The sequence below is a fragment of the Phocoena phocoena genome, chromosome 15 (genome assembly GCF_963924675.1).
Source record: "Phocoena phocoena chromosome 15, mPhoPho1.1, whole genome shotgun sequence".
Lineage (NCBI taxonomy): Eukaryota > Metazoa > Chordata > Mammalia > Artiodactyla > Phocoenidae > Phocoena > Phocoena phocoena.
Window position 1 is genome coordinate 87,403,434 of NC_089233.1, and position 25,481 is coordinate 87,428,914.

The window sequence follows — 25,481 nt, forward strand, 5'->3', positions numbered from 1 at the left end:
ATGATAAAATGCTATTGTTTACTTCATTATTCACGTGAAAAACCCTTCCATAAATTTGCCTTTGGGGAACAAACTATTTCCCACTCCTGTAGAGTGGAAACACTGCTTTCAGAGGCAGCACGCAGGCCAGCGACAGAGTGAATCCACAGTCTGCTACCCAAAAGGGAAGTTAGCTTTGATGATAAATCCAGTATGAAAGATTCTACAACCGATACAATTAAAACGCACGCGAGGACTCCGCACAGGTGTCTGCGCCCAGCCGGGTTCGCTAAACCCGTTGCCTAATTAGCATTTCTGTAAACAATGCTGATAACAATCTTGCCTCCGCAATCCACGACAAACGCGTCGCTGAGATTGGAGCACGGAAAGCGTGAGGAAATTCGCTGCGAATCTCGGTCAAACTTTCTTTTGTATTTCCTCGGTGTCAGAAAATATCAGTTCTTCGCCCATTTGGTTTGTACCCAGGCTCCTCCGTCCAGCCCTATTGTGCGTGCTCCGTTAAACCTACAAATAATGAATTTGTTAGCAGGGGTGGAGGAACCCCAACTAGCCAGAACCCTCCTCCTGGTGCAGAAAAATCCCCCATTTGCCATTGGGATTGAGTTGTCAGACAGTGACTCTTGCTACCCTGTGAAACTGACATGTCTATTTACAGAGAAACAAAGACGCCGCTCGCGGCGGACCCCGCTCCCTCCGCGCGCCCCGTCCGCTCTGCGCGCCCCGTCCCCTCCGCGCTTCTCTAGCCACCCGGCCTCGAGGCCCCTGCGCCCAGGTTCAGCCAGTAATTAAAATGGAGACGAGGCCGGTGCCCGGCTTCAGGGGGAGACAATGACCCCCAAGGCCCGGCGGGGTGCGGGGAGCCGCCGCGCCCACCTCCCGCAGTTCAGACTCCTGGCAAACTCGGCGCGGGTGGGTCCGGGTGCGGCTCGCAGGCGCGGGCGGGGGGCGCGCGGGGCGGAGCGGGCGGGGGGCGCCAGGACGCCCCCGGGCTGCCTCCTGGGGCCGGGCGTTGACGCAGCAGAAATTACCAGCTGGAAAATTCCCCTTTCGGAGGTGACGGGGGAGGGACCGCGGCGGCGGCGGCGGCGGCAGGAGGCGCCGAGGGCGAGGGGCGCGGGGCAGCCCCGTCGCCGCCTCCGCCTCCGCGCGCAGCCCCGCGGGGACCCCGCGTCGCCCTCGCCCGCCCCGCCCCGCCCCGCCCGCGCCACCGGAGCTCAGGGAACGGAGGGAGCCGGGCGGGGGTCGCTACCGCCACCCCCGGAGCCACAGCCGGGCGCGCCGATCGCCTTCGGGAGGGCGCCCCCGCGGGGCGGGGCGCGGCGGGGCGCGAGGGGCAGGCGCCGGGGGCGCGCCCGACTCGGAGCGGCCCCGGCCCGGAGCGGCCGACCCGGCCCGAGCCCCGGCCCCGCCGCGATGCGCCGGCCCGGCCGCGGACAATGAGCCGGCGCCGCTTACCTGTGACCCCATGGGGCGCGGGCGAGGGCGGGCGCCGCGGCCGCCGGACCAGCGCGGGTGATCGCCGCGGCCGCCGGGCGAGCGCTGCGTCCGGGCGGGTCCGAGCTGCGCGCTCGCCTCGGCTGCTGTGTCCGTCTGTCCGTCCGTCTGTCCGTCAGGCCGGCGCGCGCCCCCGCGCCGCTCCAACCCCGCGGCCCCCGCCGCCCGCGCGCGCGCCCCGCCTGCGGACCCTGACCCCGCCCCCCGGCGCGCGCCCGGCCGCTGCTGATTGGCCCGCGCCCCGGCCCCGGCCCCGGCCACCGCCCCGGGCCCCGCCCCGCCGGCCCGGCCGCCGCCCCGCCCCTCGGTCGGCCGGCTCCGCTCGCGGGGCGGAGGGGGCCTCGGCGGGGGTCGGTTCGCCTCCGCCCCCCCGTGGGCGGCCGGACAGCGGAAGTGCGGGCTGGAGCTCGCTCGGAATTGTGGGAAGCCCCCTCTGCTGGGCTGGCGGGGGGCGGGGGCGGCGCGGCGTGGGGTCTCCAGGCGCCGGAGCCCCCTCCCACGGGGACCCAGCAGCCGGGAGACCACCGATGGGAGATGCGGGTCGGGACGAGGGCAACCCAACCCTGCCCGTACTGCGCCCCTGGCGTTGCCCACGCGCCTGTTCCTCGGGGGCGCGGGGTCCCCGGGCCGCAGGCTGTCCGCGCCCCCCAACGCACAGACGCGCCGCGCGTGTCTCGCAAACTTCGCGCCTTCCCCGCCGGTTGTGCTGGCTGCGCGCTGTGCAGAGAAAAAGCGCTCCCACGGCGCCCAGGGGCTCGGGGCCGCGCTGTCGGGGACCTCGGCGCGCCCAGCGAGAGGCGCACCGCGGGGCAGGGGCCACGGGACGGTGCCTGCCACCGGGGCTTGAGTTTGGCCAACTGAGGAGCATCGGCGGCCGCGCACGCGTCGGTCCTTCCCCCCGCGAGGTCTGTCTGGGGGGGTGCGCGGTCCTGCGAAGCAGCGGGTGCCCCGCTTCCCCCGCAAGCGATCTCGAGTCGTGCTGCCCGAGATGGGCCCTGCGCGTCCCTTCTCGCCCCCGCTGTCCTCGAGTCCTCGGGCGGGCAGAATGGGAAGCGTGGCCCCGCATTCTTGGCTGGCCTGTGCGGGGGCAAAGGCCACCTCGCTTCCTCTCCCGGACGCGACGGTGGGAAGGGAGGTGAGCCTGTGGCTGGCCAGCCGCGGCAAGGGAGTCGAGCACGACCTGGCCATCCAATGGGGAGGCGCCGCAGGCCGTCTGCGCTCTACCTCCCTACGGGCCCAGCGCCGCGGAATTCCTGGGAAGGTGGGAGGCGGCGGGCCATTATGGATGCTTTCTCAGGATGTGTAAGGAGGCATTCACTGGGCTGCTGGAGGAGGGCAGGCTTGCGGGGTGGGGGTGGGGGGGGTGGATTCTCCTTGAGTGAACAAGGGCGGCCGCGGTCTGGCAGCCAGCGATGAAAGGCTGGGACACTCCCTCACTGCAGCCGGCGCCTGGAAATGGCTGTGCAGACACCCTCACCCCGCTCCCCGCTGCCTGCGCTGGCCCTGCCGGCACAGGGCCCCTCCCAGGCCTTTCCTGCGGAGGACCCCGGGTCTGGCACCGCAGGCCCACGTTTCCTGGGCCCTCTCAGGTGGGGGCTGGGTACAGCCATCCTCAGAAGTGGCTGCCTCTCGGCCTCCAGGAGGTTCTGGTCACTCTGTCCTTCCTGATGGGACGGAGGGCACTTTCTGCGGGGGTCCTCCCCCACCTGCCTGCCTGGAGTGCAGCTGTAGCCCATGGAGCAAAGGATGCTGGGGAGACTGAGGAGGGCAGCCCGCCAAACAGAGGAGGACCATTCCCCTGATGGCTGCCCCCCACCCCCGGAGAGAGCCCCCCTCACCACCAAAAAGGTTCGACCCCCAGACACTCTCCAAGGAGAACAGCATTGCTAGGGTGCCGCGTCCATCGTCCCTGCAGAACGGAGAGCTGCAGAGGCTGCCTTGGAGCACACAGTGGTGCTCAGCCATTGCTCAGGAGGCCTGCCCACGAGAACCTAGCCTCTTTCACCAGTACCAAGGCTCACCCCACCTGTTAGCCTAGGGCTTCTGGTCTTGGTAGAAAGTCTCACTGAGTTCTGGAATGAGTCCCTGGGGTCCTGGAACTCTCTCTCCCCTTCCCCTGCCCAGCATGACGATGAATCGACCCCTCCCGACCCCAGCAGCCCTGCCAGCGACTGGGGACTGAGAGTCTCGTCTCTTCTCTTCCAAGAACAAACAGAAGGGCGAGCAGCCTGAGCATGAGGCTGACAGACCACAAAGGCAGAACCAAGGGCCGTCCCAGGGAGCTCTGATCAAGCCTTGCCTAAAACTGAAGACACTGAAGCTTCTGGGAGCTAATAACCCCCTATCATAGGAAGGAAGGGAGGGAGGGAGGGAGGAAGAAAGAAAGGGACAAAGGGAGGAAGGAAAGAAAAAGAAAGGGAAAAGAAAAGAAGGAAGAAAAGAGCCGCTAGTAGCAGCTGTGGCCTCTCAGTAGAGCTGGAGGACGAGGGGGGTCATGCGGCTGGACTCCCTGGGGCCACCCGGGTGCATCTGCTCTGATGGGGAGATGCTGGCAGCACAGACCCAGGGGCCCCACGTTCATCAGTGCCCAGGCTCGGACTCACAGCGGGCAGATGCCAGGCTTGGTCAAAAAGCCTCCACTCTCGCTGGGGTCCCCCGGACCCTGGAGCAGGTGACACACACTGCACTTCACCCCTAATACTGGCGCAGACCCTAGGAGGGATCTACACCTGACAACCAGTGGGTCCTTCGCCATCAGTAGAGATGTGGCCTCCGTGAGGGCAGCTCTGCCCCGGAGGTGGCTCTAGCAACAGGCAAGGACCAAGCATGCGGGGTTGGCCTCAGTAGCACTCTTCAGCCATGGCACCTGGTGTCCAGAGGCAGCAAAGCCAACAGATGGGAGTCTGGGAGGGCCTGGGGAATGAGGTGCCTGAGATGCCACGATGAACCAGACGTGGTTCCTGCCCCTTGCTTCGCTGGAGGACAAGACAGATGAACAAATGGATGGTCAGTGGTCCCTGCCACACGCTGGTCCTTCTGCAAGTTCAGCCCCAGCCACATGTGTGAGCGTTTCTGGAGCCTGCCCAGGAGACGCCTTGGGGGCCTGGAGAGATTAAGCATCCCTGAGGCCAGGGCTGGGAACCCGGGGGCCGAGGTGCAGAAGAGGCCAGGCCCGCAGATGAACTTGCTGATGGCTGCCCCTCTGAGCGCGCTGCCTTCACTCCCACCTGCAGACCCCGGGCCGTTGAAGGGCAGGCTCGGTCCCGAGAGCTGCCTGGCTGCCAGGGCCCCTGCACCACGCGCTCGGCCCGCCCTCCACCCCCACTGTGTGGCTTCAGGGGGCAGAGTGGTTGGGAGGGGACCCGGCCCCACACCGGGGCTGCTCCTGTGAGGCAGAGCCCAGAGGCGCTTTGGGAAGAAACGTCCCTTCACCTCTCCCTTCCTAGTGCGCCCCTGGGCCAGCCCCCTCGCCAGGCCCTTCACTCCCACCCCCACCTCCCCCCAGGCAGCGTCTCCCAGTCTACCCCAGCTGGGTTCCCTAGGGCTGTCTTCGTGGCAATCACTGGTCAGGAAACCTGCCTGTTTATCCTCCAGCCAGTGGTGTTGCTCAGCCGTCCCCATGGCAACAGCCCCGGGAGTCCTGCCCCTCCCAGGAAACTGCCCAGAACCTGTCCCTGTCCTCTCCGAGCCCCTGCTGGAAGCGGACAGGGAGGGAGAGAGGCTGACGGCAGGGCAGGAGACGCAGCGTAAGGATGCCCGCGCTGCGCGCAGAAACCGCCTCTGCGCGTCATCCCGGGCCCCGCGGGTGGACTGGGGGCCCGCCCTGGGCTGCAGCAGAGCCCCACCCGTGGGCCGGGGGCCGCTTGGCTGAGGCTGGAGCCTGCTCCTGGGCCTGGCTCGGCCGTGTCTGGTGCCAGCTGGCCCTGCCCTCCCGCTGGGCCTCCCCGAGAGCTCCCTCCAGAGCCAGAGGCTACCTGCCAAGCCCACGCCTGCTCCACCCCAACTGTCCTCCCGGCCTGCGCCCCTGCCAAGCCCCACTGCCGCTCCAGCTGCCACCGCCAACTGTCACCCCTTTCCATTCCAAGCGCTCACCCGCAACCGTTCTTCCAAAATGCCACTGCCAAATGCCAGCCCCCTCCCTTCCTGAGCCCCCGCCCCCTCAGCCCCAGGCCCGCACCGGGGCCCTGCCTTCCCGACCTTCACTCCAGACGGAGGCTGGGCCACACCTGCCGTGTGCCTGGGAGGGGCTGGTGTCAGAGGGCAGGGGCAGAAAGCTGGAGGTGGGGTGGGGCGGGAACGGGGCAGAGCAGGGGGGCGGCAGGGGGCGGAGCCGCCGTCCCTAGTGCCAGTGCACAGCCAGGCCAGCTCGGGGGTGGGCGGCAGCCTGGGCAAGCCCGGGGACTGTGGGTGGAGCTGGTGCCTGTCCCTGCGGGTCTGTGAACAGCTTTGCCTGACCGCTGACCTTGTCCTCTCCTGGCACTTCACCTCCCACCCCACCAGGCCTCTCTCTGGGGGGCACCAGCCCGCCCCCGCCCCCCACCCCCCACCCCGCCGCCGCAGGCCCTGCCCCCAGGGCTCAGCTGCCTGAGGCTGGCCTGAGCGCGGATGGTGACACCGGGCTCCCCGCTGGTCTGGTCCGGGTCACTTTATCATCTGACCCCACCACCTCTGCGGCTCCAAGTCTTCTCCTTGCCGCCCCCCTTCCTGCCTAAGCCCCCCTTTCCCTGTTCATTCCTGTGGAGGCGTCGTTCCCTGAGGACGCTTCCCTGATCCCCGCCCCACCCCCACGGGGGGTCTCCACAGCCCCCGCTTCCCCTGGGCACACGGCAGGCATCCTACCCAACTGGGACCTCGCTTGGCCCTGGGAGGAAAAGGGAAGACAGGGCCCGGCCGAGCCAGGAGGCACCGCTGCCAGCCACAGGTGCGGGCCTGGGGCTGTAATTCCATCTCAGGCGGGCTCTGGAAACTGGGAGGCCGCGGGGGAGCAGCCAGTCAGCGCTGGAGCAGGGCAAGGGGGCTGGGGGCCTCCGTCCCCGCAGAGGAACGCAGCTGCTCCCCGGGGCCGCAGCCACGGAGGCTCGCGTTGCAGAAGCTGGTGATAGCTGCAGACAGCCATGGTGGGTGGGGGTGGGGAGGGACACCGGGCTCTCCCCAGGGTCCTGTTCGGGAGCGGCCAGGCGGGGACACGAAGGGGGTTGCTGGGGGCTACAGTCAGCCAGAGCCTGACCGAGCTCCGTCCTGGGAGGAAAGGGCGGGACGGGGCACATTTTCTGAGCACCTACTGTGTGCCAGGAGTCTCCCCGTGGGGTTGCCTGGCCCAGCTCCTGTGCTAGGGGCTGGGAGGCGGAGGAAAAGGAGGTGATGAGGGGCCCTGTCCCACCTGGACAAGGTACAGGCCCCTCCCCTCCCATCAGAGGAGGGTGTTCTGGGGTCCCTTTGGTGGGCTTGGAGAGGCCCCAACCCTGTGCGGTGCCAGCCCACTGCCTCGGCCTCATCCATCCACCCATTCACGCACTTACTCAGCAACATTCATGGAGCACATCGAACCTGCCACATGCCACGTACGTCCCAGTACTGGAGAGCAAGACAGGACGCCTTTTATTCTGGGAAGGAGCCAGGCGGCGAGCAGGTCAGCTGAGAGGTCAGCCAGAGTGGACCCGGGAAGGGGGGTCCCTGGAGACACGGCGGGGCAGGGAAAATACAGGGGGAGCCTGTGGCAGTGCTGGTAGGACGGAAGGGCTCAGAAAGCAAAGGACAGAGGGACACGGGAGCTGATGGGAAAGGTGGCCGGAGCCGGGGCCATCTGCGCATCAGAATAACGTCCTGCTGGATGTGTCACAAAGCACGAAGTGACACAGCCGACGTAAACACAGGGCCGTGAGTCTGGCGTCCTCCAGGAGGTGGAGGCGAACACACACACTCCTTGAATGCGGAACTCCCTCTGAAGAAGAGGCTGGAAAAGGGAAAGTGAGGGGCTATAGTGGGGAGAGACCTGGCAGGCAGCCCCCTCGCCAAGTGATCAGGGACATCATGGGACATCAGGCCCCTGATATGATGTGACAGGAAGGGTCCCTCACCTCTGCTGCTGTCTTCTCCCCAGCTCATAACCCTGGTGTGATCATGAGAAAACACATCAGACAAACCCAAACTGAGGGACATGCTACAAAACACCTGACCAGCACACCTCAAAACTGTCACGGTCATGAAAACAAGTGCTGTCAGACAAACGGTCCCAGCCCAGAGGAGCCTGGGGAGACGTGAGGGCCCCTGCAATGCAGTGCCCTGGATGCGGTCTTGGAGCAGGAGAGGGACATTGATGGAAGAACGGGTGAAATGCAAGTAGGGTCGGAGCTGCACTTAAGAAGCTGCCTCAGGGTTGCAGTGGTAACTTTAGGGGAAGCTGGGCCGGGGGAGGGGCACACAGGAACTCTGGGGACTCCCAAATGTCCCCGCTTTTCCATCTACCTAAAATCAGTCCAAAGTAAAAAGACCCAACCAATCAATGGGTCAAAACCTCCTCCTTCAGGCCTGGGGCTCGTTTTCACTTTTGGATCCAAAGGCTCCCGGCGGCTCCCAGTGTGCCCACCCTCAGGGCGCAGCAGCCAGGGGTGTAAACCCCGGACCCGCGAAGGACTTGCCCCAGTGCCCTGCCGAGAGCCTTGACCCAACCTCAGCCTGGCCTCCATTTGCACCCGTCATGTCCCTAAAGGTGACTCCAGCCCCCCACACTGTCTTTTTGCTCAAAAAATCCCAATGTTGGGGCTTCCCTGGAGGTCCAGTGGTTAAGACTCCGCGCTTCCACTTCAGGGGGCACGGGTCCGATCCCTGGTCAGGGAGCTAAGATCCCTGCATGCCATGCAGCACAGGCAAAAAAGAAATCCCCGTGCTGCCAAACCCCAAAATGTGCTTTGTCCCAGTCTGTTCTCCCTTTGAACCCCCTGCATCTTTGTCTCAGCTGGAGTGGAGTCTCTCCCCGCTGCAAGAGACCGCATGAAATCCATCTCACTGCCTCGAAGCCTGTCTGGGGCTGTTTCTGTTGACAGCTGCCATGAGCCTTCGTCATGCCTGTGTGTTTGCACACGTGTTTGTGGGCTCCTCGGGTGTGTGTGTGTGTTGGTGCATGGGTGTCTCTGTGTGTCTGGGTCTGTGTGTGCTTGTTCAGAGGCGACTGCCAGGTTTGTACAAGAGTGTCTGGGAGTGTGTGTCCCGCTTTGCTCACTCCGGAGGGAACCAGGCCCAGTTCTGGACACTGGGCAGGAGGCGGTCCCGCCCAAATCTCTGGAACGAGGGCCAGACGCCCTCCGGATGAGGAGGGGGGGACGTGGCTGCGGCGGTGAACAGCGTGCAGCTTGAGCCGGGCGGGGGGAAGTCCTCGCTGGGCCGAGCCCAGGTCCTCTGGGGGGCGATGACCTCAAAGGCCACGTGGGGCCATGTGGCGACTGCCGGGCAGGAGCTTCTGGGGTTTTCCACAGGCTGTGGGTCCCGTCACAGACTTTTGAAGAGGAGACGGGCACGATCGAATGATCCAGAGATGTGTTTAGGACGAGAGCTGACGAGCCCTGGGTGGAGTGGACGCGGTCGATGAGGGAGAAGCAGGGGGAGCTGCCTATCCGCTTGGCCGCGGGGCGGCGGGTGCCTGTTCAGGGGACAGGAAACCAGAGCGGGTGTGGGCGCGGGAGACACGCGGGTCTGTGGAGTAAGGCCAGGGCTGCAGGTGCCCAGCGGGGGCGGGGAGGCCTTGAAGGAGAGGAGCTGGCTTGGGTGCCTCTGACCCTGGGGCACGCAGCCCACACCCCAGCGTGGCTGGGGTCAGGGGAGGTCATGTGGCAGAAGGGTGACCGCAGGGCACTCCTATCCCCTGCTCAATGGGGTTTCAGAGGTCGCTTGGGCAGGGGTCCCGCGCAAAGCCCTACCCTCGGGTCACCTGGGCCCTGGCAGGTTGGGGGGGCTCCCACAGCTGTTCCTGGAGGGCCGCCCTGGCTTGGACCCCCTTCTCCAACCAGCCTCAACCTCAGACCCCGTTAGTCCAGCCAGGACTCTCTCCCCAGCTCGGCTGAGGGGTGGGGCACCAGAGTCCGTGCTATGGGCCTCAGGGGCCCCCATTAAGATGGGGCAAACTGACCTCCAGTCCTGCCCAGGTGGGGCCAGCCCCCGAGGGACCCTTCCCTCACCCTGGCACAGCTCCGGGATGCAGCCAGCCCCACCACAGCTGGTGACACTCCCTCCCACGGGTGCCCCACACGGCCAGCGTCCAGGGCAGCCCAGCCCGAGGGCAGCGGGGAGCACCTGAAATGAAGTGGAATACGCCCCACCATCCACCGGACCTGCGGACAGGTGGGTCCCAGGCCCACACACCTGCTGTGGACGAGGAGAGCTGCAGGGGCACCGTGCCTGCGCTTTGGCTTTGCCTGACACCAGCCTCACACGCCAGCCCGCCAGGGCCCAGATGCGGCGGTTCTTCTGCCCCAGGGCCTTTGCACCTGCTGTTCCCTCAACCTAGAATGCCTTTCCTGCTCCTACCCACCTGGTGGTTCTCAGCCCGCCCAGACAGGGCTCCACTTTGGCCTAACGCCTGCACTTTTTGACTGTCCTTTGCCCCTCCCTGTGCTCCATGAGGGCATGGCCATGTCAGATTCCCTCTTGTGTCCTGGGTCCTGAGGGGCCAGCCTGGCCGGAACTAGGATCAACGCCCACTGTGTGATTTTGGGTAAATCACTTACTTCTCTGGGTGACAGTCTGCACCTGAAGAGCCCACCTAGCATAGCTGAGTGGGCTGAGCAAGACGGCAGCACACAAAAGCGGCCCCAAGGTGCCACCTCCCTCGCCAACATCGTTATCACGGGGGTTAACAGTCACCAGGGCCAGGTGGGCACTGAGAGCAGGCTCCCGGCTTTCTGCTGCGGTTGCCAGCCTTGGATGTCCTGGGGGCACATCTTCCTGATGGGATTGAGGCTGGGGTCACCCTTGGGCTGCTGCTGGTAACCCCAGGCAAGGCAGACAGGCCCTGGGAAGAGGCCGTGTTTGCCTGGTGTTGGGAGGTGAGTGAGAACTGCAGGGCAGTTTTCCTCCTCTGAGCCCTCAACCCCACACACCCAGGAGAGGGGCGGGGCGGGGGAAAGCCAGGGGAGGGGGCTGGAGGAACTCGGGGCCTTTGCCTTGGAAGGCCCCTGCCTGGGGGGAGCCGGGAGGAGCAGCCATCCCACCTGGTCTGACCAGCCCCGCCTCACTGCCCCCAGACCCGGCCAGGACGCTCAGAGACCATCTCTGTGGCCACGCGTGTGCCTCTGTGTTTCGGGAGGGGTCTGGGAGTGCGAGAGCCCAGTTCCCCAGTCCACGGCTGCTGCTGCTGCTGCTGCGGGCTGGGCTGTGCGGGGCTCTGCTCCCTCCTCCCCTGGGGGGTCCTGGTGCCGGGGTGGTTTGAAAACCAGAGCCTGGAGGCCTTATCAGACCACAGGTTTTCCTGAGGAAGGAAGGGTGGGTGTGGGCCGCTGGGATGGGACACCTCCTCTGGGCGTGCCCGCCTGGTGGAGGGCGCATGGGCGCTGCCCTCCTGGGGGGTGGAGGACAGCCTCGCCCAGGGAGACCCTAGCCCAAGGCCCAGCCTGGCCAAGAACAAACAGACCCCAGGCTGGAGAGGCCCGAGGCCAGGCCTCGAGTCTAGGAGCCCCCGAGTGTGCACTCGCTGAAAGCAGGAGCAAATGGTAGCATTTCTGGGAGTGTCCACGGGACCCCATAAGATCCTCAGAGAGACCTGCGAACATTCCAACCGCAGCTCCACTTCTAGGGGGCCCGAGGAAATACGTGCTCAGGTTCACAAAAACCACACGTCCCAGCATGTTCAAGGACGCCCTCTTTGCAATAGCCCCGAACTGGAAAAACCCACTGCCCACCAGCAGCAGGGTATGTAAGTGAAATGCAGCTTGTCACACAGGGACACTGGACAGCCAGGAGGACAGCCACCTGGACTCCCGGCTCCACAGTGGCCTCGCTTCCACGGCAGGCCACCTTCAGAAACGGGCGGAACAGCCAGTAGGGTCAAACAGCGATAGCCTTTGGGATGTGGGCCCAGGGGGCCTCCTGGGCTGGCCATGCCCTGTTCTCCTGTTTCGGGTGCTGGTGAGAAGTTGTGTTCGGTTTATGAAAATTCATTAACTATGTACTCAAGGTATGTGCACTTTTCAGTATGTATGTGGTACGTCAATAAACAGTTACACAAAAAAACCCCAAATCCTCCACTGACCCCTCCCTGAGGGAAGATGTTTTCCTGGGGCTGTCTGTCCTCTTCCCTCCCTGCCCCGACCTGCCTCCTACCTGGGGCTCCAGGGAAGTGGGGGCCAGGAGGGGGCAGCCCTGGAGCCCCTCCTACCTCTGGGGACTGAGGCTCTGCCAGGCTGTCTGCCCCAGGGCCTTCTCCGCTTTCTCAAGGGCAGGGCCCCAAGGAGCCCCAAGGCGGTTGGGGGGGGTCCCGCGCGGCCTCGCAGGTGGGGCCAGGAGGATGTGTGACCCACCCTGCTGGAGCCGGGCTGGCTGGCCTCGCCGTGCTGGCGTGGGCCCGGGACACCCGCCCTCTGCCTGCTGGGCCGGGGGTGCCTCCCGCCCTCCGCCCTCCGCCCTCCCCCCGCGGGTGCCTCTACCCCTTCCGCTTCCAGAGGCCCCGGGGCTATTTTTAACTCGCCAGAGCTGCTGAAGGTGGACAGAGCCTGGGGGTGGGGGGGGAGAAGGCCCAGCAGCTACCTTCCTGCCACCACCCCTCCCGGGGTCCGGGCTTCCTGGGGGGGGACTGGTCATTCTTGACCTTAGAGGAGAAACAGCACACTCCACCCCACTAGTACAGACACACAGGACGGCCACGTGGGCACCCCAAGGTGCAGACACGTGCCTGGGATACAGACTCCAGCACACACGCGTGGCCCAGGGACGCGCTCGGAAACATACCAGATGCACGGAGACTCAGACAAATACAGGGACACATAGACGGTCTCCGCCCTCCCCAGACACCTAGCCCTCCTGGAAACACACACACACGCACACACGCACGCACGCACGCACGCACGCACACGCGCGCGCAGACACACAGCATAGACGCTGGGGGTGCAGCGAGGACCCTCAGGCCACATTCTAGGCTGATGTGGGAGGGGCCTACAGGTGTGGGTGCTCAGCGCACTCTGTTCCTGCTCCCCAAGTACCAGCCAGTATTCCTGAGCTCTCAGCGCCGTACCGGCCAAGATGCCCCATCCTGGCCTCCCCCTCCCCCAGAGGAGGGGCAGGCTTGCGGCAGGAGCCACCGAGCTGACTCGAAGCCTCTTCCCCCGCACTCTGGCCACGCCCGCTCAGGACAGGAAACCGAGAGAGGGATGGGGGCGGCAGCCCATGGCGCTGTGGCCTCAGGGCCTCCCCTTCCTAGCCCTGCTCCCCACTTCCCCCTCCTCCCCTGGCCTTTGTTCCCTGGAGCAGCTCACCCCCCACCCTGCGGGGGAACCAGAGTCTATCCTGGAAAACCCCAGGTGCTGGGCTGGGGGCCTCTGTCCGCTGCATCCGGGTCGGGGAGGAGGAAGCCTGGAGGACAGACGGGGCAGGGACCCATTGGCCAGGGGGCAGCCGGTTGGCTTCCAAATCCCCTCCACCCCCCACACCCCCACCTCTGTCCCTGGAGGCCCCAGAGGGATGGAGGAGGGCGGGAGTCGGCCTGGAGGACAGGACATCCTCTTGGCAGGACACAGGACGCCAGGCCGGAGGTTCCCAGCCCCAGTCAAGGCCACAGGGGGAAAAGGCCACTGGGGCTGGGGCTCACCAGTTCCGAGATGGGCCCGGCACCGACGGCCGTGACTTCGGGAAGGACAGCAGAGCCAGCACCAAAGAAACACCCCAGTCCCTGACACTCCCCCAGGCCCCTCCTGGCCCGCCAGTGTGTGGACCCACCCCCGGTGGCACCAGGCCCAGGGCCCCTCCTCAGGGAGCCCCACAGGTCACGGGAGAGGCCAGAAGGCCAGGGGGTCACCGTCGCCTGCACCGTGGGGAGCCCCCACCCCTGCTGGGAGCCCACTCCTCCATGTGAATCCCAGGGCCCAGGGCCCAGACCTCAGGCCGGCCCAGCCCTCCCCTGCCCAGGACTAGAAACCCAGGGACAGTCAAGGTGGGGGGAAGGCCACGGGGACCCCTTGCTCCTGCACCCCCTCCCGCAGCAAAGCAGCAGCCCCCCAAGCGTGGCCCCCCAAGCTGGCACCGTCAGCCCACGGCTGACCGTCCGCTCAACGGTCTGGGAGCTGATGGTGCCAGGATATCACGGCATCCAGGCTGCCCGACCCGGGAGCAAGCCTGCGCCTGTTGGTCAGCGGTGAGTGCGACACAAGTGCCCACTAGCCGTTCACAGACGCTTCTGCCGGCCTGTTCTGGTTACCTGGGTGGGAAACGATGTCCCATCTAAAAACAGCCTATAGAAATGAGTTACATCAACGCACAGCCTGAGTCTGGGTCTGCCTCTGTTCACCCGAGTTAAAATCACCAAAGGGGAATTAACCACGGACTTAGCTCGTGACCCAAGAGGAATGACACCTCTGCCAGGAGGACAAGGCCAAACCCAGCCCTTACCGCCCCCAGCCCTCGGCTCCGTCCCCAGCGCCTCCGCACGCTTTCCTTGACTCCAGTCACAATCCTTACGTCTTTAGAAAAATGAGGCTTTATTGGAGTATAATTTATATACAATGATATTCACCAATTTGAAGCACACGATTTGATGAGCTCTGACGGTCGTGTAACCACCCCCACTATTATGACACAGAACATTCCCATGACCCCCCCCAGTCCCCTCAGCCTCTTGCTGTTCATCCTGCCCCCGGCCCTGCCCGGCCCTGCCCTGCGTTGATCCGCTCTCTGTCACGATAGTTTTGTCTTTCCCAGGATTTCACACAAACAAAGCCACGTAGAATGGGGTCTTCTGGTCCCGGCTCCTTTCCCTTAGCAGGGGTGTTCCTTCTATGCATCAGTTATCCACTCCTTTTCTTTCCAGTATGTGGATGGACCACTTACCAGCTGACAAATTCACTTCATTTCTTTGGGGTAAATTCCTGGGAGTGGGATTGCAGGATCATTCTAACGCTCGTTTTCTAAACCTTTGAATGTGTTTGTTTTCGCTCTGCCCCACTAGGCTGTAAGCTCCCCGAGGGAAGAGACATCACCTGTGTTGCTCATCGCCATGACCAGAGCCCAGTGCAATTCCATGCCAGGACTATTGCCCACAGAGTGAGTGAGTGAACGAACCAGTGATGGTGGTGCCTGGGACGGTGGATTTTGGTGATGCTGATGGGAAGAGATCATGGCGCTGAGGGCCATGGTGATGGAGGTGACTGTGGTTAGGGGACAGTCACAGGGGCTGCTGGCCGTGACAGAGGTGGTGTCTGTGATGGTGAAGACTAGAAACGCCTCCTTTGCCTTCCGTGGAGACGTCGTGAGGGCCCTCTTTGGATGTCCCCTCCACCTCCCCACCTCCAAACACCTCCAGTCCCCCACTCCAGAGTCACACCTTGGAGCAAGTTGTCACCTAAACCTCCACCCATCCTGAAGCGACTCTTCCCACCAGCTCCCGCTGTGGCCACACCCCCACTCGCCCACAGCTGTGACATCTCACCAGGAACAACCCTCCTTTCTCCCGAACACTCGGCTTTCCCCTCTCCTGGCTTCCTCCTTATCCCGTTTAGAATTCATATTTTCTCTCGAGAACACCAGAAGTGGTAGCGTATCCATCCTCTCCTGGTACCACTCTCTCCTTGCCAGCGCCTAAGCCGCTGCTCTCCGCTCGGAAAATCAACCGGGAGGCTGGTGCCACCAGAAAGCAGACCGGGAGCTGACCCTGACACCTAAGCCCCGCCCCCACCCCCAGCCCTTCCTTCACAAAGCAGTGACCGCTCTGAAATGCAAACGTGAGTCTGGAACTTTCTTGCTGAATATTTCAGTGGCTTCTGAGAAGTGGCTTCCTCTCAAACCCCTCTCCCCAGTTGACCAGGCCCCACGTGATCTGTCCCCCATTCCTGGCCTCATTCCTGTACCCCCCCTCCCAGGTTCCAGCCACACTGGCCTCGTTCTTATTCCTCCAGGATGCCGAGTTCCCTTCAACTCCAGGCCTCTCCCAGGGCCAGGCTGCGAACTCCTCGCCGCCTTCCTGGTCTCGTCTCCTGCCCTCCCCACTCCAGGCTGGCGACCACCCGGTGTTCCCTCCTGAAAAGCCCTCCTTCAGGCTAAGCCCTTACTTGTGCTCAGCAAGCACCCTGGGGCAGCCGTGGACCGTGCTGTGCTCAGCCCTGTCCCCCACCAGCAGGCCCTCCGTGAATGGTGCTTGTTGGGAAAGTGACGGGGGATTGGAGGCGGGCTGTTCAGCTCATCACCAGGCGCAGAGATGACCGAGGAGGAAGAACTAGCTCCATCCGGGCTTCCTGGGGGCCAGGAAGGCCAGGCCCAGGCAGTGGTCACTAGCTGGGATATGGGGGACCCCCCCTCCGGGATGCGAGGCCCAACCCAAGGGACCTGGGAGACTCCTGCCCCATGCGGGTCCCAGGCACTGCCTGGGACTTTCCAGGGGGCTGTGCCATCAAGGGAACCTTTGCTGCTGGGGCCAGGGCACCCGGGCATTTCCTGCCCAGCCTCACTCCCCGAGGCCAGGCCCCAGCCCTGTGGCCCCGCTCCTTCCTCCTCCGCCAGGGGGGTTTCCACCCAGCCTGAGCCCCGCTATTTTTAGCTGAGGGAGAGGGACCAACTCCTGGCCCCACTGCTTCCCCCGAGGGAGCATGGGCAAAATGGGGGCTGGGCGCCAGAGGCTGGGGAGTTGACCCCCTAACTCCCCACACCAGGGTACACCTGGGCAGCCCAGGTGGCCAGTGCATGGGCCCAGTGGGCAGGGGCTCCAGTCCTCGGGTGGGGTGGGCCCAGGGCCTGGGTGGGCTACCGCCCACTTCCTGCGGCCTCGCCCCAGCACTTCAAAGGCTGCTGGCAGCCCTGTGGTCACTCCCGGCTCCCACGCAGCTCAGCCTGAGGGGGAGGGGCGGGCCCGGCGCAGGAGCCCCCGGCAGCTTCAAAGTGGCTGGGTGGGCAACCCTGCAGTTAGATCCCCAGGGCGGGTGGGGAACAGGAAGGGGGGGATAAGGGGGCCCTCTCTGCTTCTGTGTCCTCCCCGCCCCACTGCCTTCCTGGGTGGGCTTAGGGCAAAGGCCCAGACGCTTTCCTGGCCCCCCAGATCCTGTCCCGGAGCCAGGCCGCCGGGGGTGGTGATGCCTTCATGACTGTGTGATGTGTGTGCGGTCCAAGTGGGCTCCCCCCGGAGGGCAGCCCCCTAGAGAAACCTCCGGAGCCAACGTGGGGCGCCCCTCCTGGACCCCTCAGGGCCCCGGCTGTGGCGAGGGGGCGCGGACACCTTCCCTTCCGCCCCCTCCCCCCTCCGTTCTTGCCCCACTTTTCTGCCTGAAGCGGGGCAGCCGGGAGGGGAGGAGACGGGGGAGAAGGGCCTGCCTGTCTGGGCCCTGGAGCGGCCCCGCCCACACCCTCCACGGAGGTGGGCTGGATGGGCTGCGGTGGGCTTGACCTCGCGCCAGCTCCCCAGAGACCGGCGGGGTGAGAGGGGCGGGGAGCCAGCGCCTCAGAGCAGCCGCCCCGAGCTGAGCAGACGCTGAGAACAGAGACTGTCTGTGAGCAGGCGGGGTGGGGGGGGGGGTGGAGGAAACTTCCAGGGTCCCCTGGGGTCAGCTCCAGGACAGTTGCCATTTTTAATCTGCGCAAGAGACTTAGAAGGAGCCGCGAGGGCTGTAACCTAGATCCGCTCAGGAGGTGCCGGCAGTGCAGCCCAAGGAGAGCCCCCTCCCCCAGCTGCGTACCCCGAAGGGTAGGGCAGGCCCTGTGCCAGAGACCCCAGGAGATATCGGGGACCTTGCAGGGTCCCCCCTGCTCTGGGCTGGCTCTGCCCCGCCCCCAACCTCCAGACGCTTCCCCCCTCCTCTGCTCTCTGGTGTGTGGGGGGCGGTGTCAGGAAGGAGCCCCACTCCTGAGCCTCCAGCCCTGACGCCGGGCCTAAGCGGAAGCTACCTGCAGCCCACCCACCGGGGCAGGTGGGAGAGCCACGCCCCAGGAAGGCTGGCCCTGGGGGTCTCGGCTGGAGGCCAAGGGGATCCCCACCCAGTCCTCGCCTGGGCTGTCTCCCACTCTCCAGAGGAGAGCCGAGGGCTCGCTCCTGAGACCCCTACCCACACCCCCCACCTGCTTCTTCACTCTTGGGGTGGCTGCCTGGACGCAGGGTGCTGCTGGGGGTAGGGTGGGAGCTTCCCAGTAATGGCCCCGCCTCCAAAGAGGAGTGGAATGTCAGGAGGAGGGTGGCAGGGCACCGGTGTGGGGGACTCCGGAGTCACCCTCCGGAGTTCTCCAAGGACCACTGTGTGGCTTGTCCCTTTGGAGACACCTCCCACCTTCCGCCTCAACACCAGGAGACAAATGTTGATGGTTCTGGGGCTTGGAGGAGCCAGGAGGGAAAGGCAACATCTGTGTCCCCTGGAGACCCCCACCAGTGGAGTCAGCGTCCCCAGGAGAGGCTCTGTGGGCAGGAACCAGGGCTCCAACTCGGGGGTGGGGGGAAGGGGGGGTCGCTGGGGCAAGTGGGCGAGGAGCCGCATCAGGCCCTCTGTGGTGATCCCCTTTCCCGCCATCATCACTGGTCTTCAGGGTCTCCTGCTGAAAACACGTAGCACCCCCAAACCCCAAGACCTGACTCCCAGGCCGAGGGTACCCCATCCTTTCCATCATTCCATCATCCCCGCCCCGCTTAGTCTCCCCTCTCCAGAGCCAGGGCTGGCGGAGGTCCAGGCCACAGTTTCCATCTGGCCACCACGAGAGAAGCTGGCCAGCCCAGGGGTCCCACAGGTGAGGGACCTCCAAGGGGCAGCGGGCAAAAAGCAGGACTGGATCGCCTGACTGATGGAATGGCTCCTGGTGCCTGGTCAGCGGGTCAGGATCCGTCAACATTCATTAAACTTATACACACGTAGACCAGCAAATACTAAACCACCACACTCCCTGGCCTTGCTGCAGAGACAGCTCCCCACATGACTCACAGGCCAGCACAGACTTTTGGAAAAGCAATCTGGCCACACCCTGGCACACTCTTAGGACTCGGGTGTGGAGGGGAAATCACCAAGGGGCAGGGTCCTCCGACAAGGGTGTTCGTGGCAGCCACGCTGAAGGGAAAGATCTGGAAACCTGGGTATCCACCAGCAGAGGGTACGCTGGGGCGTTGGTGTCTGCACACGGGGAGGAGTGGCCACTGGCCAGCTGCGGGCATGCGGCGATGCTCACAGGCCTGTCGGCGGGCATGTCTGTGGGCAAGTAGGGAAAGGTTAAGCCTTTTGGGTACCAGAGAGGGGCTTGGAAAGCACGGTCACCTTTCGTACACCCTGCCTGACTCACGGCAGGGAGCCTATGTGACAGTGTGTAACATAATGCAGCCATCACCTTACATCAAACCCCGCGTGGGGGCTGCAGGAGTGGAGAGGCCCGCCCTGAGGGGCTCCGCCAGCAGCGACACGGGGCTCCGAGTGTGCACCGATGCTTCCAGTCGTGCATGGGGCCCCGGGGACCACGCTAGGAGCGGGGCTGTGGCCTGCACACTGCACCAGCCAGGGGTGTCGAGCCCCCGGGGAAGTAGGCCCCCGTCCGACTGGCCTGGAGGCCTCTTGACCCCAACTCAGGCTTTACTCTGATGGGGGGGACAGTGGGAGGGGAGGCTGAGACTGACCCGCAGGAAGGCAGGAGGAGAGGGCGGGGGTGTGCACAGCTCCCCACAAACCCCGCCACCCTTGAGGGCGCCGGTAACTCTCTGTGATTCCAGATGTTCAGCAGCTGTCTTGGCCATTTCCGCCCCTTCTCTGACCCCGCATCCGCCAGGAAACGTCCCCTCCTGTCCTCGGGCTCCAAGCCACCCCCTACCTTCCCTGCACCCCATTTCCTGAGCAGAGGCGTTTGTGCAGACTCAGCTCCCCCTCCTGTGGGGCGGCTTCAGCTTTCCCAGGGCCGGTGCTGCCCCCAGAGCCTGGACACCCTCTGCCAGGGGCTCTGATCCTGCCGCCGCCCCTCCAGTCTCTGGGACTGGTTTTCCCTCTCTCCCTCCTTTTCTCCTCGGAGGCTGGCAGCCTACATCCCTACATCGGGGCCTCTGGGGAAGCTGAGCCCAACCGGCCAGGAGGGAGTCCTGCTCAGTGGGGGAGGGAGGGAGCCCTGTGGGGTGGAGGCCAGAGGTCAGAGACCCCAGCCAGCCCTGCAGGAGGGGGTGGGGGAGGGGGGACGCACGCTCAGATGTCTGCCCGGTGGACACTGGGGAGTGGCCTCTTCCATCTGAGCACCGAAAACTGAGGACACAGCCCCACCTTCCCTGAGCAGACCAGGGCCGGCGGGGGTGGGGGGGGGGCACAAGAGGTCACTGCTGCTGCAGCTGGTCCAGTGTGGGGGCTATTCTGGAGAGGGGACAGCAGGAGGAGGACTCCCTTCCTGTCATGTGCTTTCCTGTCTCAACAGAGCTGGTGGTTCTGGGGCACTTGGGCTCCTGTGGGCTGGGGGCAGGGCGGGTGGGGTCAGGGGCCAAGCCAGACACAGGGTAAGGGCTCCGGGGGGCCAGCAGCCCCAGCCCGTTGACCTCTGCCCCCCAGAATCCGGTCTCTGGCTGTTCCCCCTCCTCCAAGCTTCCTGCTCTGCCGGGGGAGCCAAGGGCAGGTGGGCCCGGCCAAAGGGAAGCCTCTATTTCCAACCAAGATGGGAGACTACCCTCAGGAGGACGCTGTTTCTCCATGCCCCACCTCTCCCCGGGGAATCAGCACAAAATGTGGTGTGTCCACCATACCGTGCAGGCGATCCTGTGGGCCGCCCCACCGCGGCTGCTGTGTCCGCCTGGATTCGGGCTGAGCACAGAACGAGGCCTCTGCTCTGCTGTTGGGGTCGCTCCTGAGGGCTTGCAAAGTGAGCCTGGAGCCTCTGGGTCTGCACGCACCCCCCACCACCACCCCCAGGATATGAGTCTATGAAAGAGGTCCCTAGGAGAGTAAACGCCCACACGCCCCCCCCCAACCTCGGGGCCGGGGCAGACTTCTCAGGTGCACCAGGACCACCAATCCCCATGGGCAGCTCTGCCCATCCCTTGACCCCAGGCATGGCACCCTGCGGGCTCCCTCCTGGGGCGGTCCCCCCACTGCCCCTGCTGCCACCCAGGACCTAGTAAAGAAGTGAAGTGCTCTCAGGGCAGAAGGAACAGGGGCGGAGCCCTCACCCAGGTGGGCCTGTGGACTCCGAGCCACTCCCTTGGGCCTCAGGACCTGACTGCTGAGTGAAGCGACCCAGTCTGGGATAGGAGCTGGATAATCAGGAAGATCAGCATCTCAGCACCTGGGGGAGGGGCGCTGGGGGTAGAGTTGCCAGATTTGGCAAAAAATAACACAGACCAAAAAGCAGGATATCCAATTACAGTTGAATTTCAGATAAATGATACTTTAATATGAGTATGTCTCATGCAATATTTAGGACATACTTATACTCAGAATAAGTATTGGTTGTTTATTTGAAATTCAAATTTAACTGGGTGTTCTGTATTTTACCTGGAAACAGGGGTTGGGGGGATGGATACTCAAACCTTTCAACTCACTCACTCTGTGCATTGACCCCTCCTGCCCACCAGCCCGGAGGACAGCAGCCGTACTCAGTTCTGTGTCCCAAGCCTGGTGGCGGTTGACTGGGCCAGCAATGCTCCCAACTCAGCTTCACAGGGCAGTAGAGCAGAGAGGACTTGTTGGGGCCTGGAGCCCCCTCCCCAGAGGGCTGGGGTCTCCAAGGCAGGCCTCTTGGGTTCCGAGGGCCCAGGTGGGTTTGCCAAACTCCCTTTCAGGTCAAGGCAACTGACCTGAAGGAGCCCCCCGGAACCTGGCTCTTCTCTGCCTCCCCCCATGGACTCTGCCCTGCTCTCTGCCCTCAGGTGGGCAGGCCCACTTTGGTGCAGGAGAGAAAGGAGAACCCACGAGAGCTCTCCAGAAAAGGAGAAGGGACATCTTGTAGGGTGGTTTCAGGGAGAGGAGAGCTCGACCAGGGGCTGAAAATGAGGAACATTGGCCAGGCACGGCCACCTGGAGAAGGTCATTGCCTCTGCAGGCATCAGTGGAAAGAGGATCCAGAACGGCTCTGGGGGGGTGGGGGTGGGGGGCAGGGGCGGGCAGTGGGGGGGGGTTTCCAGCCCGCGCTCACCCCCTTTCCTGGGAAGGAAGGTGTGGAGGGCAGGGGCACAGGCAGCGAGCAAAGAGCCCCACAGCCAGCCTCGCTGCTCCCCCTGGCCGGCCCGTTGGGGGGCCCATGGAGCCTTTGCAGACTCTCACACAGCCTGATGCCCAGGGCTGCTTCGTCCTGTCTCTGCTCCCTCTCCCACCAGGGCAGGTGCCTCGGGAGGTGGCGGGGGTTCAGGGCCGTGGGCAGCCCTGTACTTTTCCCGGTGAGACCCAGGAAGAGGTCAGCACTGTTGATTTCTGGCCTGGTGTCCACCTACAGTTCAAGGAGGAGGGGGCCAGACGCTGCTCAGGCCCGGGTGGAGGTGGCCTTGGGGGTGGGTGAGAGGCTAATGAGGCCTCGGGAGGATGCGGGCCAAAGAGGGCCTGGCGAGGGTGTGGCCGCGCCAGGGTCCTGAGGCTGTGGCCCGGGCGGGGGTGTTGTGGGAGGGCGAGGTCCACCAGGCCCGGGAACCCTTTGTGCGCCCACCACAGAGTGCCGCCTCTCCCGGGCAACGGTGACTCACAAAGCCGGCCCACGCCGGGCAGAGGACGCCTCCCCTGGGCCCCGGTGGGCCCAGGTCATAAAGGCCACGAGGGCCAAGCCCTGAGGAGGCATGTCCTGAGGTGGCCCTGACACCACCCTCCAGGCTGGACCTAGATTTCCTACTGCAAGCACCACCCGGCCCGGCGACTGGGCCTTAGGGCTCTCTGTCGGGGCCCAGCGCCTCGGCGCCCATGTGTGTGGTCTGCTTCGTGAAGGCACTGGTGCAGTTGTTCAAGATCTACCTGACGGCAAACTACACCTAAAACTTCCGCGGCTGGCCTGTGGACTTCCGCTGGGATGACGTGCACGCCGCCACCGCCGGGGGCCACAGCGGTCACCGGGGGACTGACGTGCCCGGCAGCCGCGGCGGGCATGTGGCCGCTGCGGGGCGCGGCGCTGGGCGAAGACGCGCAGGGGCGGCCATCCCGCGGGGCGCGCAGGCAGGCGCGGTGCCTCCTGCAGCAGATCCGTGAGCTGCCCGGCCAGCTCGCCAGCTACGTGCTGGCCCACTAAGTGGGCCCCTGGTTCGTGTACCCTGGCTCCATGTTCCTGATGACGCGCGCGCTGCTGCCGCTCCTGCGGCAGGGCCAGGAGTGCCTGGTGGACCGCTACCGCGGCCGGCGCGCCAAGCTGGTGGCCTGTGACGGCAACGAGATCGACACCGTGTTCATGGACCGCCGCCAGCGCCCAGGCAGCCATGGCCGCGGACTGCGCCTCGCCATCTGCTGCGAGGGCAACGCCGGCTTCTACAAGATGGGCTGTCTGTCGGCACCGCTGGAGGCCGGCTATTCGGTGTTGGGCTGGAACCACCCGGGCTTTGGGGGCAGCACGGGCGCGCCGTTCCCTCAGCACGACGCCAACGCCACGGACGTGGTGGTCAAGTACGCGCTCTACCGCCTGCACTTCCCGCCCGCGCACGTGGTGGTCTACAGCTGGTCCATTGGCGGCTTCACGGCCTCGTGGGCCACCATGACGTACCCGGCGCTGGGCGCACTGGTGCTCGATGCCGCCTTCGACGACCTCGTGCCGCTGGCGCTGAAGGTCATAACCCACAGCTGGAAGGGGCGGGTGGTGCGCACGGTGCGCGCGCACTTCAACCTCAGCGTGGCCCAGCAGTTATGCCGCTACCCCGGCCGGTGACGTGGTCAGCACCTCGGGCCCCCTGCGCCCCCTGCCGTCGGGCGACGTGGAGGGCACCGCGGCAACGAGCTGCTCCGGCGCTGCTGCAGCACCGCTACCCCGCCGTGATGGCGCGCGAGGGCCTTACTGTCGCGACCCGACGGCTGCGTGCCGGCAGCCTGGCGCGGGAGGCCGCCGTCTACGCGCGCTACCGCGTGGACGGCGACCGGTGCCTAGCCCTGCTGCGCTCCTACCGCGCGCGCTGCGAGGACCGGCAGGAGGACGAGGAGGCGTGGGGCCCGCACGGGCTCTCTTTTCCCTGGCTAGTGGGCCAGGGCCTGAGCCGGCGGCGGCGCTGGCAGCTCGCGCTGTTCCTGGCTCGCCAGCACCTCAAGAACGTGGAGGCGACCCACTGCAGTCCGCTGGAACCTGAGGACTTCTAGTTGCCCTGGAGGCTGTAGACCGTGCTTCTGCGTGTCCCTTCTCCCACCCCCCACCCCAAACCAGTAAAGCTGGCCCTGCCTGGGATCCCCACCTGGGATCCCCACCTTGTGTCTGGGGGAGGGTGGGGCAGTGCATAGGGACCTGGCACTCTCCCTCACTGGGGCATCCCCTTCCCTCCTTTCTCTTCCTCCCTCCAACATTTGTGGACGGTCCCAGTCTGCTCCCAGCTCCTAAGGGGAATGCAAAGATTAGCTTGACCCAGTTTGTGGCAACACTGTGTGATGGGTGCCTTGATCACCTAGAAAGGATGGTGTGAACATGGGCTGTGGGACACCAGGAGGCGTCCTTCACCTGGCCTGGGTTACAGGATGACTGGGAAAGATGAGTGTTGAAGGGTCTGTGCAAGTGGCCTCTAACTATGAAAGAACACTGGCTTTGGAAGGGCTGTAAAAGTCTTAGCAGCTGGACCTCCCCGAGGAGTGCGATGCTGCTGCTTCATAGGGTTCCCCCCGCCCCATTCCTGGCTTCTACAGGATGGGGTTCACCGTGGAACCACAGACTCAGAGTAAGTGGCAGGCAGTCCAGGTGGGACTACAGACACACCTGCACTGACCACTCATTGCTTTGTTCATGGCTCAGGGATGCCATACAAAATGAGAGACAAGCCCTCTGCCCACCACCATCTGTAATGCAGTCGCATCCTTACCACCTGCCCTTAATTGTATGAAGCAGGGACTATTGGCTGTCCTCAACTCCCGGGGACAGGGGCTGGCCAGGGTGGTTCCAGCTAGAAGCTCTGGAAAAGCTGAAAGAAGGCAAGTGGGGCAGGCATATAATTGACGGCACCAGAGCAGGACCTGGCCTGGATGCACCTGGGCCAGTGCAAGCAGAAGCAGGTACTTAAGGTGACCTAAAGTACCAGGAAGACCTATGGGGAGAAGGTGAGCTTTGAGCTGAGACAGTAAGAGGAGTTAGCCAGGTGAAGGAATGGGTTTCCTTCCTAGGGATCAGTACATGCAGGGTGGCTTGGCTGTTAGGGGGAATGCTGTCCAGAAGGGTCAGATCCTCAAGGGTTTGAATACCACTAAAGCAGCAGTCCCCAACCTTTTTGGCACCAGGGACTGGTTCCGTGGAAGACAACTTTTCCACGGACAGGGGGAGGGAAAGGTTCAGGCGGTAATGCGAGCGGTGGGGAGCAGATGAAGCTTCGCTCACTTGCCTGCCGCTCACCTCCTGCTGTGCAGCCCGGCACCTGCACTAACGGATTGCTTGCAGAGGCAATTTAGTAGCCGTGGAAGGGTAGTCGTGGGACTTGTTTTAGCGGGACCGGGTTGCCTAATGGCTACACACCTCTCCTTTGACAAGTTTGGCAAACCCTCCTCCGGAGTCTGCAGGAAGCAATTAGCTGAGGGATGGCCAAGTAACTCTGGCCTCAGTTTTCTCATCTGTAAAGTGGGGAGGGCCCCATCTGTCTCACCGGGTTGCTGTGAAAAGGAAGTGAGAGAACACGGGGTCGAAGGGCGCCTCCAGCCAAAAGAGAGCAACTCGTGGTCGCGCCTTTTTCTGCGCAACCCCCATACAACTTTAAAATCCCTACAAAAAGGACAGACCCA

The 25,481-nt window shown here is 64.4% G+C and overlaps 1 protein-coding gene across 1 annotated transcript; it reads left to right on the top strand.

Moving 5' to 3' along the window:
- The first annotated feature begins 22,496 nt into the window (after nt 1-22,496).
- ABHD16B (abhydrolase domain containing 16B) lies at nt 22,497-23,885 on the top strand. Its single transcript, XM_065893453.1, is given in 5 exon segments — nt 22,497-22,646; nt 22,648-23,438; nt 23,440-23,498; nt 23,501-23,518; nt 23,521-23,885. Coding segments are annotated over 5 exon segments (1,383 nt in total).
- The last annotated feature ends 1,596 nt before the right edge of the window (nt 23,886-25,481 follow it).